At 43.9% G+C, this 17,420-nt stretch overlaps 1 protein-coding gene across 4 annotated transcripts; it reads right to left on the bottom strand.

Moving 5' to 3' along the window:
* Positions 1-485: 485 nt before the first annotated feature.
* On the bottom strand, positions 486-17,377 carry larp (La related protein). Of its 4 annotated transcripts, none has more exons than XM_033376546.1 (6): positions 13,970-14,651; positions 7,610-7,979; positions 7,160-7,230; positions 6,015-7,075; positions 3,572-5,931; positions 486-3,507 (listed from the first exon to the last, which is right to left on the bottom strand). In XM_033376546.1, the coding sequence occupies exons 1-6, from the start codon at positions 13,979-13,981 to the stop codon at positions 2,786-2,788; spliced, it is 4,596 nt and encodes a 1,531-aa protein (XP_033232437.1). In that variant the 5' UTR covers positions 13,982-14,651; the 3' UTR covers positions 486-2,785. The 4 variants fall into 4 exon arrangements, with proteins under 4 accessions (XP_033232437.1, XP_033232435.1, XP_033232436.1 ...); XM_033376544.1 differs by lacking the exon at positions 13,970-14,651 and adding an exon at positions 16,466-17,377 and having other exon boundaries at positions 976-3,507; XM_033376545.1 differs by lacking the exon at positions 13,970-14,651 and adding an exon at positions 16,466-17,377 and having other exon boundaries at positions 976-3,507; positions 7,160-7,227.
* Positions 17,378-17,420: the final 43 nt, after the last annotated feature.

Raw genomic sequence — 17,420 nt, 5'->3', positions numbered from 1 at the left:
ATCATATACATACATAATAAATTCCATATATGCTAGGAAATTCATTATTCCACGCGTATTCCATTTCATCAGAAAGCGAAACCCTTTGTAGAGTTTTAGAAAATAATATTCGAATCATAAACTGATCTGAGATTGATTTAATCAAAAGTAAAAACTGCATAGAAGTTTTTGGTTTTTTTCAAGTTTTTTTTATTCATTTTTTTTGTTGTTTTAGTTTTTCTACTCATTGTTTTTAACATTTTTTTTTGTGTTGGTAATTTTAAAAAATTTTTTGTATTTTTTTTTTGTTTACGTTAGTTTAGAAATTTTTTGCATTTTCCGTTTTACATAAACATGCATACATACATGTGTGTTGTATATATACGCATCGCTATAATTAATTATTAATATAATAATAGTAGTAAATATTACTCTTTATGGTTTAAACTATCACGTTTTTCACAATAATCTTGTCCTTCGTTATTTTATTTAGTTATTTCTCTTAGTTTTTTTTTCTCACGTATCGTATTTTTCAATATTAAGTTTGCTTACAAAATTACTTTTAATAGATTTTCCATTGTTTTCATCTCGTAGGTTGGTTGGTAACGTATCTCGTATCATATCATATCATATCATATAGATTTAAGTGTAAACTAATTATATAAAAAATTGAAAACTTAAAGGGCACAGATGTAGGGGTAATGTGTGGCGTCTGGTTCAATCATTATAATTCTATAAGTAATAAACTAAAGTCAACACTTCATGTGAAAAACAGAATAGTTGTGGCAAAAACTATATATAATCATGCAACAGCCTAATGAATTGTCGTCGGACATCAAGCGATGTGCATCTAAATAGATAGGTGTACAGATTGATAGATAGATATATGTAGGTATACCTATATCTATATTATTGGTAGATCATTAAGCTCGTATAGCAGCGTCTGGCCAATAGGTGTCTGAGGGATTGCGTGTTTTTAAAATTGATAAGGCGACATTTTAAAAAGCAGAAGAAATATATTTACAGATATCTAATGTGTTTATAAAGAAATAATATTTAATGAAAGGGTTCTTTGCACTTTTTTCATATTTTTTGTGTGTGGGGGAGGGGGGGTTATGGGGTGTAGGGTGTATTTGCTTAGGCTAGATGAGCGAAGCATATTATCGAGGAGCTGATGGATCGATCGATTGTGTATTTCATTGATTTAGGCTCTTGAGGAATTATTTCAGCCGACCGAGAGTTTTGCAAACTGCTCGACTGTATCTGATCCGGCGGCATCGAACTTAACTTCACAGTTCGTAGCGTTATATTTTCGCTTTAAAGTCGGATGCTGTCCCTATATGTATATATGTATGATATTGTAGATATACGCGCAGATATATGGATAAATATCAGTATTAAGCTTACATTTGATTTCTCACATTTTTGTAAATGTTTTTTTAATGATTTACCAACTAGACGAAACAAATTTCGTTATATTTTACGATTGATTTTCTTTTCGATTCGCATGATCTGCTCTGCCTTATGTTCTCTAGAAAGTTTTCAACTTTTTTTGGACTTGACATTTTCTCAGTTTTTTAAATTTTTTTTCGTTTTTTTTTCTTTCTCCGAATTAAAAAAAGTAACAAGTGCAAAAACTAAACGTAAATAATAAATGGTTTTTTTTGACATGCTTCTAAATGCTTGGCGGGGTACAAAGTTCTGAGGTGTTTTTTTCCACTTATTTTTGTAAGACCAATTTGACGATAGATTGACAGACTTGGGGGCAGTGTGCAAAGGCTACGGTCTACGGTTCGGTCTCCGTTTTCCCCCCGACTCTAATTCCGATTGCGATTGGGGTTTGCTTTAAATGCTTACATAACTAAAATTCGCTGGCACTTGAGCCCCGCATGCCTCAATTGGGTGTGTAGTGTAAGGGTTTCTCTCGTTGTCTCTTAAACAAATTACATTACATTTGCGCTTAGGTCACACACAGGGAAAATAATAATAATAATAATAAGAATATATATATATTATTATATATAAGGTGCTCTTGCGCGTATATATATGTATGTATATAACGTTTCGCTTTAATTTACAAAATGATTTTATTTGAATTCAGATCATTTGGTTTTTGATGGTTTATATTAAACTTTGTTTCGTTTCGTTTCGCTTTGCTTTGCTTTCTTTTCACTTTTCGTTAGGGGAATATGTTATTTAAGGGATTATCGTTATTGGTTTTAATTTTGTTTTCACACCGTACAACAGTTGATGGGGCATTACGTCTATTTTATAACGCTCTGCTTCAAATAGGAAAAAAAAACAGATCTGATTTAAAGAAAAAAAAAACAGAATATTCAACAAACAAAATATAATAATTATTATAATAGTCATTCAGTTTCTAGATAATGGCAGATTGGCACTGGGACCCCCGCTTAGTGGCTGCCGAGTGTTTTGTCACTGTATTTCTGTATCTGTGTATGGGGTGTATCTGTGTGTTCGAACAGCTAACATTGAGCATTTCATAAGCTACATTTTTCTTTTCAAGGGACTGCAGACAAAAAAGAAAACGAAAGGTATCATAATGATTATTACTACTAAAACCAACGCGTTGGGCAAATTGCAAAAAAAACAAAATTTCAAAAAACTTTACTTACTTATGCTACTTCCCCATTTTACGCCTGACTCGAACCGACTACAACTACTGATGCTTCTACAGACGAATAATAAGAATGAATAGTGAACGAAAGAGAGGAGGAGTGCTCCCAACTAAGTCGCAAAATAACTTATGTCTAATCGAAAAAATGTGTCTGCATTTTTATGTTTTCTACTTCTGCGACGATGACGAGGACGACGCTGATGCCGTCGCTGCTGTTGCCGCCACTATCGCTGGCGCTGTTGTTGTTGCCGCTGCGGCTGCTGCCGCCGATGTGGAGGCCCGCACTGTGTTATTTGTCTGTGATATGCCCTGAGCCTGCTGCTTGGGCTTCTGCTGCTGCTGCTGATGATGCTGACGCTTGTGTGCCGCCAGGCCTGAATTGCTGCCACCCCGTCGTAGCTCGTGTTGCGATCCTTGATTGCGATGGACCACCTGCGGCTTGTTGCCCAGCGAACCGCTACGAGTGCGCACTGTGCTGCTGCCAAAGGAGCCGGTGCGCCTGCGGTTCTGGTTACCGCCGTATCCCTGATGATATTGCTGTTGTTGGTACTGGTGCTGCTGCTGTTGTTGGTGCTGCTGCTGCTGCTGGATCAAACGTCCCACATAGTCACTGCGATTGGTGATGGTGGTGTTCAGGCGACGACCACCAGCCGTGATCACGGCGGTGCCATCGCTCTCGGACACACTGCGATGCCTGTTGAGCTGCCGTCCGGGATGCAGGCTGCCCACACCCTGCAGCATCTCATCTATCTCTGGCGCCACCACACGGAAATCTTCGATGGTCTTGAAGCTCTTCAGATAGTCGGCCAGCTTGGGCTGAACCTCCAGCTTCTCCCTGTTCTTGTAGTACTTAAGGAAGGCCCAGAACTTCTCGAGGCCATACAGTTGACCTGCCACCGGAGGAGAAAAGTTAATAAACGACTAGTTAGAGAGAGAATCCCAAATGATGCTTACCCGTCTCGTAGTCGGCCACGGTCTCGTCCTGGAAATCCAAATAGATGCTCGGCCTGAACTTCCTCTCCAGGCCATATGAGAAGAATCGGAACAGGCACTCCAACCCGTAGCGGAATCCGTTGCCGGCATCCTCCAGGGCCAAAGTGCGGAACTCATTGTACATCGTCTTGTTGAAGTTCTCGCGCAGGAAGAACGACCAGAAGCGATAGAGGGTGTTCATCTCCTGCGACTGGCCAAAGCCCAGCCGGCGGCGCTCCTTGAGGCATCGCGAATGATACTTGTGATAGGCCTGCTGTGTGAAGTTGTTCTCCTTGAGCAGAGCATGCGACGGATGCTGGAAAACGGGCAGCGATTGCGGCACCGACGATCCGAACGAGCCATACGACGAGGTGGTGGGCGATGTGCCCGCCGACGAGCCCATCGAGGTTGTGCGCGGCCTATGCTCGACGGTGTCCAGCAGCCAGCCCACATGCGCCTCCACGGGCGGATTGGCCGTGTGGCGTAGCTTGCGTTTGCGTGGCGTTCGCGGATCAATTGAGTGCGAATTGGGGGCAGCATAGAAGCGGGCACGACGAGACTTGAGCGTGGAGTTCAGCGTGGAATTGAGCGTTGTGTCACCAACCAGGGTGTCATCTGCATCCAGATCCTCCAGGTAGGCTGGCGGCGGTGGTGGCACTTGCTTTTGCACGGCCGCACTCTTGCCACGATTGGGCACAACTCCGGTGGCAGCTAGCTTTTCGAAATCCGCCTGCGAGATCACATTGACGGTGCGATAATCGGTCACCACATTGGTGGTGGTCCACAGGTCCTCCTCGTAGTTGACCAGACCATCGTTAATGATATTCTCCAGATCCTGGGTGATTTTCGTGCGTGAGGTAAAGTCGGCGGTGCGATCGTAGCCTTCGTGTTTGGGTGGCCGCCCCACCTGGGCGACAATCAGCAGCTTATTGATATCGCGATCGGCAAATTCGTAATCGCTCTCGTCATCGTCGGAGAAGTTTTCGGTGAAGTTATTGATGCGTCCGGTGGCGGGTATGGGGTCCATCAGCTCCTCGTCAAATTGAAAGTCTAGTTCTTCCTTTTCGGCATGGCACTGAGCGGATGGCGCAGCAGCTGTTTTGGAGGAGGAGGAGGAGGATTTCGAATTGGTGTTGGAGTAAGAAGCGTTGGCAGAGGATGTTTTCTTGTTATTGTTGTTGTTGTTGTTGGTGGTGGTGGTAGTGGTGGTGGTTGTAGTGGTTTTTGTGGTTGTGGTGACGGTGACAGAGGAAGCGACGGCAGCGGTGGCGGCGGACGACACAGAGACAGCAGCGGTGATTGTTGTTGATGAGGCGTTGTTGGATGGGGCGTTGTTGGATGCACACGAGGACGTGGTGGACGTGGACGTGGACTTGGACGAGGTGGCGTTTGCGGTGACGGTGGTGTTTTTGTTGTTGTTGTTCGTTTTGACATTTTTAACAGTATTATTATTATAATTATTGTTGTTGTTGAGCGTTTGTGAAAGCGATTGTTGTTGTAGTTGTTGTTGTGTTGTCGTGGACGTGTTGTTGGTGGTGGAGGATTTAGTAGCATTTTCTTTTAAAGCATTTGTTTTCGAGCGTCTCTTTACCTCTTTCCACATGCCCTCCGGCTCCGCAACCAAAGCAACAGCTGCCCCAGCAACAGCACCAGCGCCAGCAACAGCCCCTGATCCGGTTCCGGTTCCTGTTCCTGGTCCCGTTCCAGCCTTCGGTGCCGCCCTCTTATCAGGCTTTGGCTTAACACTCTCCGCCAGTCCGCTCAAATGTCCGGCCAGCTCTGCAGCACCGCCCTCCACCTGCTGGGTGAGCACACTGATGGCATTCACCGAATTGATCGTCGATCGCTGGTGCTGCTGCTTCTCCTGCAGCATCTTGGGCACCAGATTCTGAGAGTTGCGCGGCCGCGGCGGCGGCGGGATGCTGCTCAGTGGCTTGGTGGCCATTGCAGATGTGAGGATGGCGGGAGGTGAACTCTCCTCCGGTGCTGCATCCTCGGCATCCGCCCCAGTCTGCTGCTTCTCTGATGATGGCTTCTCATTCGTCGCCTGTTTTGCCAGCGACGGCTGCGGCTGCGGCTGCTGCGGATCCTTGCCGGCAGCATCTGGTGCATCGCTGATGGGCCAAACGGTGGGCGTGGTCTTGGTGCGCACCTTGTAGCCCTCGAAAAGCTCTAGTTTATCCGATTCCTTGATGGCATTCACAATCAGGGCCACGTCTGTGGTCAGAGCGAGAACCCGATGGAACGAGGCGATCAATGTCACCGGTATATACCCTTCGGGGTCCATTTTGCGGCGCAAAAAGAAGTCACCGGTAAGATTATCAGAGCTGAAATAGTATTCACTGGGGGGAAACGGGAGAGAAAGTTCGAAAAATATGGTTTTAATCAGAAGAGGATTAAGGGGAGATCCTTTCGGTGTACTTACACTTGCTTCTTGAGTGCCTCCTTGACGCTGTTGGCATCCATTTCGATATAGGAGGCTGGCACATTGCCAAAGTAATGGGTGCCCATGAGCACGTACGTGGATTGGGCAGAATCTGCGCCAGCCGCGTCCGCTGGCAAAAAGCTTGCATATTCGCCCGAAGCTAGCAGATGGCGTGGTATGCGATTAGTCGGACGACCTGGTCCCTGTCTTGTGAATCCACCCCGGCCCTGCCGCCCGCCCCGGTACGGCGTGCGGAAGCGTCGCGGTCCCCGCACCACGGCACTTGCCCCGGCACCGCCTGCTGCTGCTGTCCCTGGGCCGCCCGAGCGTTGCTCATCGTAGGGAACTGCATTGGAGCCGGCGCTGCCGCTGCTACGCCAGGAATCCACACGCTCGGTCGGAGCAGTCGTGGTGCGGGCAATGTACGGATGCCGGCCACTGTGTGGCCGTGTGGACTCCGTTGCTGCTGCTGCAGTGGCATCGGCTCCAGCTCCACCCCGACCATTGGCTGGCGCCGGCCCCCGCTCGTGGTAGACACGCGGCGGGCGTCGCTGATCGACGCCATCGTCGCTGAGTCGCCGATGGGGTCGGCCGCCAATGGGCTTAGGGCGACTGGACTTGGCCAGATCGATTTGCAGCGGACGCCACTTGTGCTTGGGTATCTTTTTGTTGACGGCAGAGCCGGCAAGGGGGCCAGCAGCTGGTGCAGTGGCACTGCCAGTGGATAGCTCTGCTTCTCGCTGGGCTTTGGCATCATGGCTCGTGCCGGCTGTAGCTGTTGCTGGTCCTGCCGATCCTGTGGTAGTGCTGGCTGTGCCGACGGCTGTAGCTTGGCTGCTACTGCTGCTGCTGCTGCTGCTGTTGGTGCTGCTGGAAGTGGCGCCTGCGACGTTAGACTCTGTGGCAACTTCACTTGTAGTGACGCTGGTTGCGGGTGCTGCTGCTTTAGCTGGTTGCTTTTTCGTTGGGTTGCGTTTGGGTTCGTTGCTGGTGGCTTTGCCACTGCCAGAAATTCCTCCAATAAGCGTCGGCCAATCACCAACGTTGCTGAAATCGCTGGCCTACATACACAGGAAGGAAGGGTGGAGGGAAGGGCTTTCAGTTGTTGCTTCTGCTGCTGAGAACACCTCATGATGTTGACTCACCTTCTGGTTGACCTTCTTCTTGTCCTTTACCACGACTTTGGCAAGTGCATCCGCTTGACTGGCATCCACTACTATATGGTTATTTTTTTTGGGTGGGGGGTGGATAAGAAATGCAAAGCGTTTATAAATAAATAATCAGGCCATTCAACATACTCTCACAGAGCATTACAGAGAGAATGAGAGGTAGGTCTGTGTGTGTGGGTGTGGGGGACATGGCGGGGACATGGGACATGTACATGGCGTATGGCATAGGGCTAGGTCTCTTCGCCGCTGGGGGTGCGCTGCTGTCCAGCAAACACGAGGCATTCTCTTTACTTTATATATTTTCTGGCAAGAAACAGAAGATTCCCTGCCCTCCCCTACTGAAATGCTCTATGGCGCACTTGGTTTTTGAATTTAATTGATGTAGTGTCCATCTATTGCCATTCTATATATCTTTTGAACACTCACCAGTTGTTGTGGCTGCCTCAGTGGTGGGGGCTGCTGCTGCGGGTGTTGCTACTGCTGTTGCTGGGGCTGTGGTTGCCGCTGTGCTGCTGCTGCTTGTTGCTGTCTGTGTAGTAGTCGCTGCCGCTGCCGCTGCTGCCGCTGCTCCCTGTTGTGGCTGGGATTGTTGTTGTTGTTGTGTCTTTTTGTTGGGTTGGCTGCTGCTTCCGCTGCCGGTAGTAGTCTGTGCGCCTTGGTTAGTATTATTATTACTAATATTATTATTGCTGGCAGTCGTCTGCTTGGTTTGTGATTGCTGCTGCTTTGGCTGCAACACGCGCTTGTCCAATGGAGAGGTTCCTGCCTTGGGGCTCGACGACTGTTTTGCTGATATCTGGAAGCACAAACACAACATAACACCAAATAAGAGATATGTATACAATATCTGAGAATATGAAAATTTTCCACTGCCTGATTGTTAGATCATGACACATGCGTCGTCTTGGGTTTCACTCCCAAAAACAAACAAACAAAAAATCAATTCAACTTCGTTTTAGGAGTCTCGACACCCTACACTTGGCCAACCCGACTCCCCTTGTAGCCCATTGCTTCACGCGCAGCTTGGCTCCGATTCTAACCTCAACCTCTGGGCCAAGAGAAGCCGCTTCCCCTCTTATGCTGGGGAGTGTCCCTAACCCAGTTTCGGTTCATTGCAGGGGCCAACGCGCACATCACGTTATATGGTATACAATATCCCCAGCAGTTCTTGGGAAGCACACACTATGAAAATTACCTGAAAATTGGCTAATTAAAACAAGGTGTTTTTTTTCCATGGATATTTTCACTGTAGGTTTTCTTTGCTAATCGCTTATCGCAATGTTCGGTGTTTGTTTTTGCTTCAAATATAACACTTGTACGCTGTGTTTTGTTGCTTTTCCACGGTACGGTTGGGTTAGCACAGTTGTGTGGGGTTTTTATATGTTGACTTTTATTTGAACAATTGACAATTGACTGGAAATTCTGAACGTCCGTTCCGCTGAACTGCTTGTCGCGTTTTGTTCGCTTCGAGCATAGCAGAGCACCGACACGGCGGCGCTGCCGCTGCCGCTGCCTCTTATCCCCCCCACCATCCATCATTGCGGCCTGTCCACGCGCTGGCTACGTGAGCAAAAGCAAAAGCAAGGCGCACAAAGAAGCAGAGAGGCAGAAAAGAAGGCAGGGCAGAGAACAACAACTGCAACAGTGAGGGATAGAGAGGCAGAGAGCAACAGCGAAAGCAAATGCAAAAACAACAACTGGTTTTTACAGCGCAACCATAAAAACAAGAGAGAAGCTACCTTTGGGGTTCGATTCACTTGATACCCTTCCAAGTCGATATTTATTATGATACTTGCGCCTCATCTATTATATGGCAGCCATATAGTGATCCCATTTGTCTATATTTAGTCTAGAGCGTCTAACATTCGGTCCACTCATAATACCCTCTCGCAGGGTATTGAAATACACGCCGATTCAAAACAAAAACAAAAAACAGCCCATATTTATGCGCCGGTTTATGGATGCGTATGAGAGAGTGAGAGCGTCAGTCAGAGCGTGCGCCAGAAGAGTGACGACGCAGCCAAGTAATGCCGGGCGAGAGAGAGAGAGAGCCAGCGCAGGCCGGGCACCCTGTATGCATACAGGTTTTCGCTCTCTCTCTCTCCCTTTAAGTGCGTACGTGAGATGAAGTGTTTATCCAATTTGAGTTTTGTTTTCATACGCTTTTTCTATATATGCATACGCCCAATATTCAAGCTTTTGATATTATTGTTTTTGAAAGTTCAAACACCCGACAGGGAAACCCTCACCCAAGCAGGTGCCAAATCGGATTAACAAAAGATCTTCGCCATCTCACTCGCACCGTGCTGTAATTGTAACATTGGGAAAACAGAGGCAGAGACAAAATAAACAACATGTGATTTTCGGCACGTAGGCCGCCAGGCGAAAAGGAGAGAGAGAGCAAGCGAGAGAGCGAGACCATGGCGACACACGGGTGGAAAAACTCCAAAATGAAGAGATTCAAAAAGGAGGCTACAAAGAGAGAGGAGAGACCATATGGAAAGTGGCTTTGTATACCTCCGTTTTACAAGGAATAATTTTTAAAAATCTAAAATTATTCCTTTCAATGAACTAACGGATAATTTTTCTTAACGTGTATTCGAAGTATTCAAAAAATTTTCCAATTTTCCACGCATCCACTTAATGGACGAGTGCCAAAGCACATGTTTCTATAATTATACACTTTTGGGTATGTTTCTTATCGCATTAGACATTTTGAACCTCCCGGCATCAACGATGGATGACGCATGATAGAGGTCATTAAAATATACTCAATAATTTTTCGATTAGAAGTATGGTATTCAAGGTCATTCGATAAGAAGTAGATTAATAGCTTCAAAAGTTACTTTTATTTGAAATTTCATGTAATAACATTTCGGGACTATTTTCAGAAGAAAAATACTTAGTTTTTAGTCAAAAAATACTTGTTTTTTCAAACTCTCTTGAGCTTTTCTTGATTATACTATAGATTGTAAGTTAGCAAAGGCACATTCAAATATAAACAGACTGTTTTGGACTAGGTTTTGACATTCTAGAATATTCCGGATTATTTAAAGATTTACAAAACATCAACTTGCCAATCAATTGAGCTTTATTCACTTTCGCTTTTCAAAATTTCACACTTGTATATCTCCGAAATCAATAGATAAATGATAGGTTCTACAACGGTCGATCGCTGAAAGACAACTGAGGCGCCTGCATTGGAAAACTACTATTTTAAATGGCATTAGAATTGCGATCGGAGCCGACCAAGATAGCAACAAATGAAATCGTAAATAAATACAAACAGAGAAAAAAGGTACAAATAAAGCAAACAATGATCGGGGACCGGGGACCGAGGACCGGATCGAGAGTTATAGAAACGTGCAAAAAGGCCAACAAGTCAACCGAATCAAGTCAACCTTCTCTCGGGGTAAACACTTGGGAGGTGGGAGGTTAAGGGGGGGCACACCACATCAACAATTTTTTGCGTTTTAGAAAATTCAAATACGAGTAATAATGCCGGTATGTAAAAATAGCCAGAAAACGTGGTTGTGTGGGAGATAGAGAGAGACAATACCGATCAAGAGAGAGAGTTAGTAAGGTGAGTGAGAGAGAGATAGATAGATAGTTAGGTGAGAGAACAAGTACTATTTTAAATCCCACATTTACATGAATTATATTTCCATTTATTTAAAAAAAGGTCGTTGTGATGCACGCAAACAAGTTAATGACTATTTTTCTCTTTACTTATTTCTATTTTTCTAATTTTAGTTTTATGGGCGATTAAGTAAGCGATTACACTGAATGGCGATTGCGCTCAAAGACTCGCGCGAGGGGTGTAGAGAGTCGGCTCGGATCCGACTTCGTGGCGACGAACTCCAGCGACACCGCACAGCGACAGCCACTGATCTTGGGCTGTCGGTTTGAGTGGGTGGGCCGATGGGAGAGAGAGAGAGCGAGATAGAAGTTGTTATTGTCGCTGGCATCGAGTGGAGGCGCGGACTTTATTAAGTGCGTAGCAGGCAGAACTCTTATCGAGTCAGCAAGATGAGAAGTAAACACAACAATAAGACGAGAAAGTGAAGTAGAACGAAGTGCTCGACTTTCAAGTACCCTCTATGGCCCCGACTATACCCCATTACAATGAATGGACGGTATTTTAATGATAGATCATGTCTTTAAGGATGTATTATATGCGAAAGCGGATTCGAAGATTATTTAAATGAAATAATTCGGCGATCATTATTCGATCTTTTAGTATTTCTAGTACATTCGAGACTCGAGTATTAAAAATTCTTTCATACAAAAGAACTTTAACTATTCCTTTATTCTAGTATTTTATTGCATTATATTTTTATTATTTGTACTAGTATTTTCTTATCATCCTTCATTCTTTTGGTATTTCTAGTATTTTCGAGTACTCCATAATTTGTTCCTTTTATTCCCGTTTTATTTTCATACAAAAGAACTTTTACATTCTTCGTATTTTTAGTACATTTAGTTTTTTTTTTAGTTCTTTTAAAGCATCCGAATACTGGTCTTTATATGTACATGCTCGGTATTTATCCTATTTCAATCCAAGCAAATAAAATATACAAATAAAAGTTGAATCGAACGGAAACCGTGAAACTAGAGCACCTGCAATGCCAATGAATTCCAAGTTTCATTCTTATCGGTTATATACGTATATGTACTTTTAAAATAAATAATTGCACATTTAATATTTGAGGTAGGTTTTACAGCACGTTTTGGTACGTTCAGGCTTTTTTGTGACTAATTGGAATCACAAAATGAATAGAGTAAGGGGCACTAGTTGATTGCCATCACCAGATGAATAAACTTTATAGTTCAAATTATATAAAAGGTAGATAGGATGTCCTCGAAATACTTTTTTATATATAATATAAATATACCAGTATACCAGTAGCTGCCCAAAAGCAATATGGCACGCAAAAAATAAAGTTGGCTCACTCTTTCGGTAAATAATTACTCAAAAAATCAACAAGTAAACAACTGATAAGAACTGCGGCAGCGCCTTTTGAAAGCCAAGACAAACAAATGGCTCATGAGGGAGTCAACACTGGGCCAACAGACCCCACGGGGCGAGCACCTCCTTATATACAAAACTATAGATACTGCAGAGTACATATGGCCACTTATCAGTCAACAATGCATCAAAAAGGCTAAGGGTTGGGGTAAGGAATCAGTTTTGAAGGCATCACAAAAAAAACTCATCTGTTGAACCAAATAAATATCGTATAAAGCAATCAATACAAAAACCGTATTTTAGGTTCAGGTAAACCCCAAAGTACAGTACCTATCGAATGTTATCGATTAAATTGAGTTGCCAAGGCCGATATCTTATCTTATAATATTTTGTTGATTTGATTTCGCTTTGTCTTCAAAGTGTTTTTACTTTTCACAAGGCCGCTACAAATACTATCGATTGACTACCGGTGCCGACAACTTAATCCCAAAACTCATTTATTCTTTTGGTATTGCCATCTAGTGGTACATAAAAGACGATCAAGAAAAGATATCTCAAGAGCATACAATTAATTTTTTTAAATCTACACAACTTTGCCCATAAAATGATCTAATGATATTATGGTATACGATATAATGGATAATTATAATTAAAGAAAAGAAATGGAATAAAGAACTCTTAGGCGAAGAAAGAAAATGGAATAAGGAATTAATATCCAAAGAAAGAAAATGGTATAAGAAACTCCTACACAAAGAAAGAAAATGGTATAAGGAACTTTTATCCAAAGAAAGGAAATGGTATAAGGAACTTTTATCCGAAGAAAGAAGAGGAAAAAATAAATTCCTATCAGATTCGTTTCAGTCTTTTTCAATGACAACAGATGATGTTCGTTAAGATTTCCAGCACAAAGAAATAGGAAGTCCCCACAAGTAATGATCCAACAATGAAGGCAAAACGAATAAGAAAATCCGGGACAAAAGGCATGTACCGTACCGTATATATAATCTGATATAGTATGCAGTCTCAGCAGATCCCATTTACATACAGACATTACATAACCAGAGAAGTGGGTAATACATAAATAAGAGACCCGAAAACAAATGTAAAATTTTTGCATTCAAAATAATTTGAGAGCCAAGCGTCACTAAAAACCTTATAGAGAAGTAAATGTATGTAAATATTTCGAATGGTGGAGTGGAAAATATTCCCTCAAAGCATTAAATTTCACATCTGGGTTTGACTAATGAATACCCCACCGGGGGACCTCGTCGACGATCTGCAACGTGATAGCCAAAAAACAAACGCCATGGCGACGTCAGCGACGTTAATTGAGACCGATTACAATTTGTAAGCCCCGATCGCCCTATAAATGTTTATAAATAGAACGTAACTAGAGACTAGACTGTTGTTGTTTAATAATAATAAAAAAAAGAAGAAGAACAATAACAAATATGACGATCTATAAAATTTAGACGAGTTTTCTTGGATTGCATTTGTAGAGTTTCCTTTGTCGTTTTGGATCAACAAATATAATTTTTTAGCTGTGAATTTATATTATTTATAAAACAAAATATTTTAGAAAACTAAACAAAAAAAAACAAAAAAATCCTTGAAGATAAATCCGATTTGCTTTTTCTTGGCTGGATTTTTACATATTTCTTAGCGTTTCCCTTAGAGCCCCACGCCCCTGACCATCTCTAGCTGTGACACACATTTCATTAATCTATGAATAAGTTCTAATATAATACATATATGTATGTATGTCACACATCACACGAAACAGTCATTAAGTTGTTAAGATGATTGCATATATTTACTTTCGTTTTCATGTTTTTGATTGTTTTGTGCTTCTTCCTCTTTATTACTGTACTCGGATGGAAAGAGAACCAGAGAGAGGGTCTCGACAACTATCACTCTCTAACGGAACAAATCAGCCTTACGAGACAACGTAAACGTAATGCTTTGACGGAACGAGAAATGGCACACATACGACACAGAGAGAGCGAGAGAGAGAGCGCACACACATACACTTTTGCACTCACGCCGCTGATATCAACAAGTGTATATATGCCACATATACATATGTATATCGAGTTATAACTTCCACGTTTTCAACGTTATTCTTTTCTGTATGTGTATTATTATAATTTCTTTATTTATTGTTAATCGCTTCGCAACAGTGGACCCAACCACACGTTAGTGACTACGTTTTACGTGGCTGTTCCGAGAACACGTGCCGTTTTCGCGTGCTAATTCGCGATCACCACCGCAGCAAACACTTGCTAATAGCTAATAATAATAGTTTAAATAATTAATATTCGGGAATGTTTTTCTCTCGTTTCTCGTCTAATCGAAACAACCGGGCGGGATACCGAACTCTTCAATGGAACACGTCAACGGGTACTGGCGTGGACTTTTGAATTTGGATACGCTTTACGCTGCCGCCGCGTTGCACTATTGCAGAGGCAGAGGCGTGAAACGTAGACGTCGTGTTTTGGGCTAAAACAAGAATTGAACCAAAGCAAGCCCAATCGGTTAAGACAGCATGACATTTGAAAAGAACAAAACAAAACAAGCATAATTAAGGCAAGATATAAAAGCAGTATGCTGCTTTCCACATGCAAATTGAACTGCTTCCTTTTACGTTTGATGCTCTCCAACACAGTAGATTGCTCTCAGTAACGGAGTAAACAGCTTGCTTTCAGTAACGGATCCAACTGCTTGCTCTCAATAATGGAGTGAACTGAACTGCTTGCGAACAGTAATGGAGTGATCTGCTTGCTGCCTGTGGCCGGTAGACCGATATCAGCGGAAGCAAATCGTAGGGGAAGCAGTTGCTCGCCTTGGCAACAGTTGGACAAGTCTCAAAGAGAAGGTTTAAAATAAAGCTTCTTCTTCTTCTTCTTTTGTGGTTGTTGGTTTTGCTTCCTAATTAGTCGGAAATTAGCATATGCAAAAGAATGTCAAAAGTGAGCTACTGATTTGCATTGGAGCAGGGGAGGGTGGTTGAGGGGAAACCAAGAAACGTGATAGAAAGCAAATCCCTAACTCGTTATCAGCTCTAACTTTCCGGTAGAAAGAAGAATTAGCCACGCCTTCTTTTGTTCGAAATGGATTTCCCTTTATTTCACCTTTTTTTTACTTCTCTGCTTTATGCTTACGTTTCGTTTGGGGTGGGTGGGTAAAATACAGATATACGGCTGACCTTGACATTTATTTTTAGTTGCAAAATTTATTTTACTTTTTCTCTCAACAACAAAAAAAACAGATGCCAAATGGAATAGAAATTATTAAACAAAAAAAAACTAAATTGGAAGAAAGAACATGAAAAGGAAATTGAAAGAATTAAACAAGAATAAAAATGTCTATAAAAAAAAACCAACAAACAAGCCCAAGAGGGAGGGTGGGCCGGCGTCTTTTTTGCCATTTTCTTTACATTTTAGCATTGCATAATACACAAAATATAAATAAAAAATAAACGAAGCGCAACAAAAAAGGTTTGTGTGTGTTTCTTTCTCTCTTTCTTGATTCTGTTTGGTTCTTTTTGCTTTGTTTTGGCAAATGTTTTTCGTATTTTTCTATTCGTTTCTAATATTATGCAATTTGTCTATGAGATACAATTTGGTAATCTTCGTGGGGCCAACAACAACAAAAACAACACCGCGGAACGGAAAACGTGTTTCCATTACGCTTCTTCGGGCTGTTTGCCTTGCATTCGTGTTCATCAGCTGGCTTGCTTTGCTCTGTCGCTTCGTCTATGTCATTCTACGCACATTTGTTTACCAACAGAAAACGAACACACACACACACACACACACACCGCATGCAGAGCCACACACACACATGTATGGAGATTGTTTTTACGTTCCATTCCATCACATTTTAAGACGCAATTCCGACAAAAAGAGAAGGAAAGCAAAGCAACAAAAAATCAAAACCAAAATCAAAATGTAACCCGAGAAAAACGTGCGCATCGATTTGAATAGTGTTGCCCAATACCGAAAAATGGTGGGGATGGAGGTGGGGACATCCCCAAAATCCCTATGGAATTAGCAAAGAAAACTGACTGCCTCCAGGCCAAAAAAGGGGAAAATAACGCATTCGATGACATAATCTCGAAGAGGATTGTTTTCCACCGAAAGGCAGGTTCCCTAGAGATCACTTATACCAAAACGGGACCCAAAAATAATCAATACTAAAGCCATACGACGGCAGGTGTTTCTAGTCAAATTCTTAGAACATTTGTAGGTCCTCTAAATGAAACCACTTTCAGGCTCTGGGCTTTGGACAATTTAAAGAATTCCTTTACTCACCTTCCAGGCATTGACTTTAGGCGGTGGCGCTGCTACGAATCGCTTGGGTGGAGGAGCTACTGCAGCTGATGCTGCGCCACCGGCTGCTGCTCCAGCGGCCGCCTGCGATTCGCCGTCTCCGGATTTGGCCTCGTTGCCGCTGCTATTGGCCTCGAGGCTAGCACTGGGTGAGGTGTCCGATTTGCGATCCTTGTGTTGTACCTTCCCACTGACGGCAGCAGCTCCTGTGACGCCACCGGGTGCACCCGATTTGCGTGGACTGCCGCCGCGTGGAGCCCGTGGACGGACCGTTGCCTTGCGATCGGTGGCCCCATCAGAGGCACCACCGTTGCCATTGCCGTTGCCATTTCCGTTTCCAGCTGGTCGTCTGCCGGGCTGCAGGGGTTTCTGATTCTGACCAGCGCCACTGCCTGGATGCTGTTGCTGCTGCTGCGGCCTGTCGATGCGCTGCTCACGGGGCTTGTCCTTGCGGGCCTTTTTGCGGTCCCGCCTATGATGGGATAGCACCGGCACAAAGTCATTGTTGTCGTCCAGTTCGGATGAGTTCTCGGCGGTATTGTCGCCACCGGCGGCAGCACGCTTCTCGCCGGTCAGCGCCAGGCTGACATTGCTGACTAGAGTTTCGCCAGCGGCTTCAGCGGCAGCGGTTTCCTCACTCCACGACTTGAGGCTCTTCAGATTTGGTTGGTTCTCCTTATTGTCGACGGCTGAGGATGAGGCGGCAGCGGCAGCTGCAGTGGCGACTGGGACACCTCCCTTTTTGGTGTCCAGATTCTGGACAACGTTGGCATACGAGGTGCTGCTAGCGGCACTGGGTGTGGTGGCTGCGGTGGCACCGCCCACAACAGCGGCCCCAGAGGACGGCATCTCCTCTTTGCTGGACATGCTCGCTGGCTGTGGCTGTGCCTTCGTCTCCAGAGTAGGCAGCACTATGCGCTACTCCAGGTTCAGATGC

Source organism: Drosophila pseudoobscura, chromosome 2 (genome assembly GCF_009870125.1).
Source record: "Drosophila pseudoobscura strain MV-25-SWS-2005 chromosome 2, UCI_Dpse_MV25, whole genome shotgun sequence".
NCBI lineage: Eukaryota > Metazoa > Arthropoda > Insecta > Diptera > Drosophilidae > Drosophila > Drosophila pseudoobscura.
This window is presented reverse-complemented; position numbering and strand designations above follow the sequence as displayed.

Coding starts and splice junctions, on each gene's coding strand:
- larp (XM_033376544.1), bottom strand. CDS start 17,350: ATGTCCAGCAAAGAGGAGATGCCGTCCTCTGGGGCCGCTGTTGTGGGC. Junction 5,932..6,014: donor GAGGCACTCAAGAAGCAAGT/GTAAGTACACCG, acceptor GTTTCCCCCCAG/TGAATACTATTTCAGCTCTG. Junction 3,508..3,571: donor CGTGGCCGACTACGAGACGG/GTAAGCATCATT, acceptor CTCCGGTGGCAG/GTCAACTGTATGGCCTCGAG.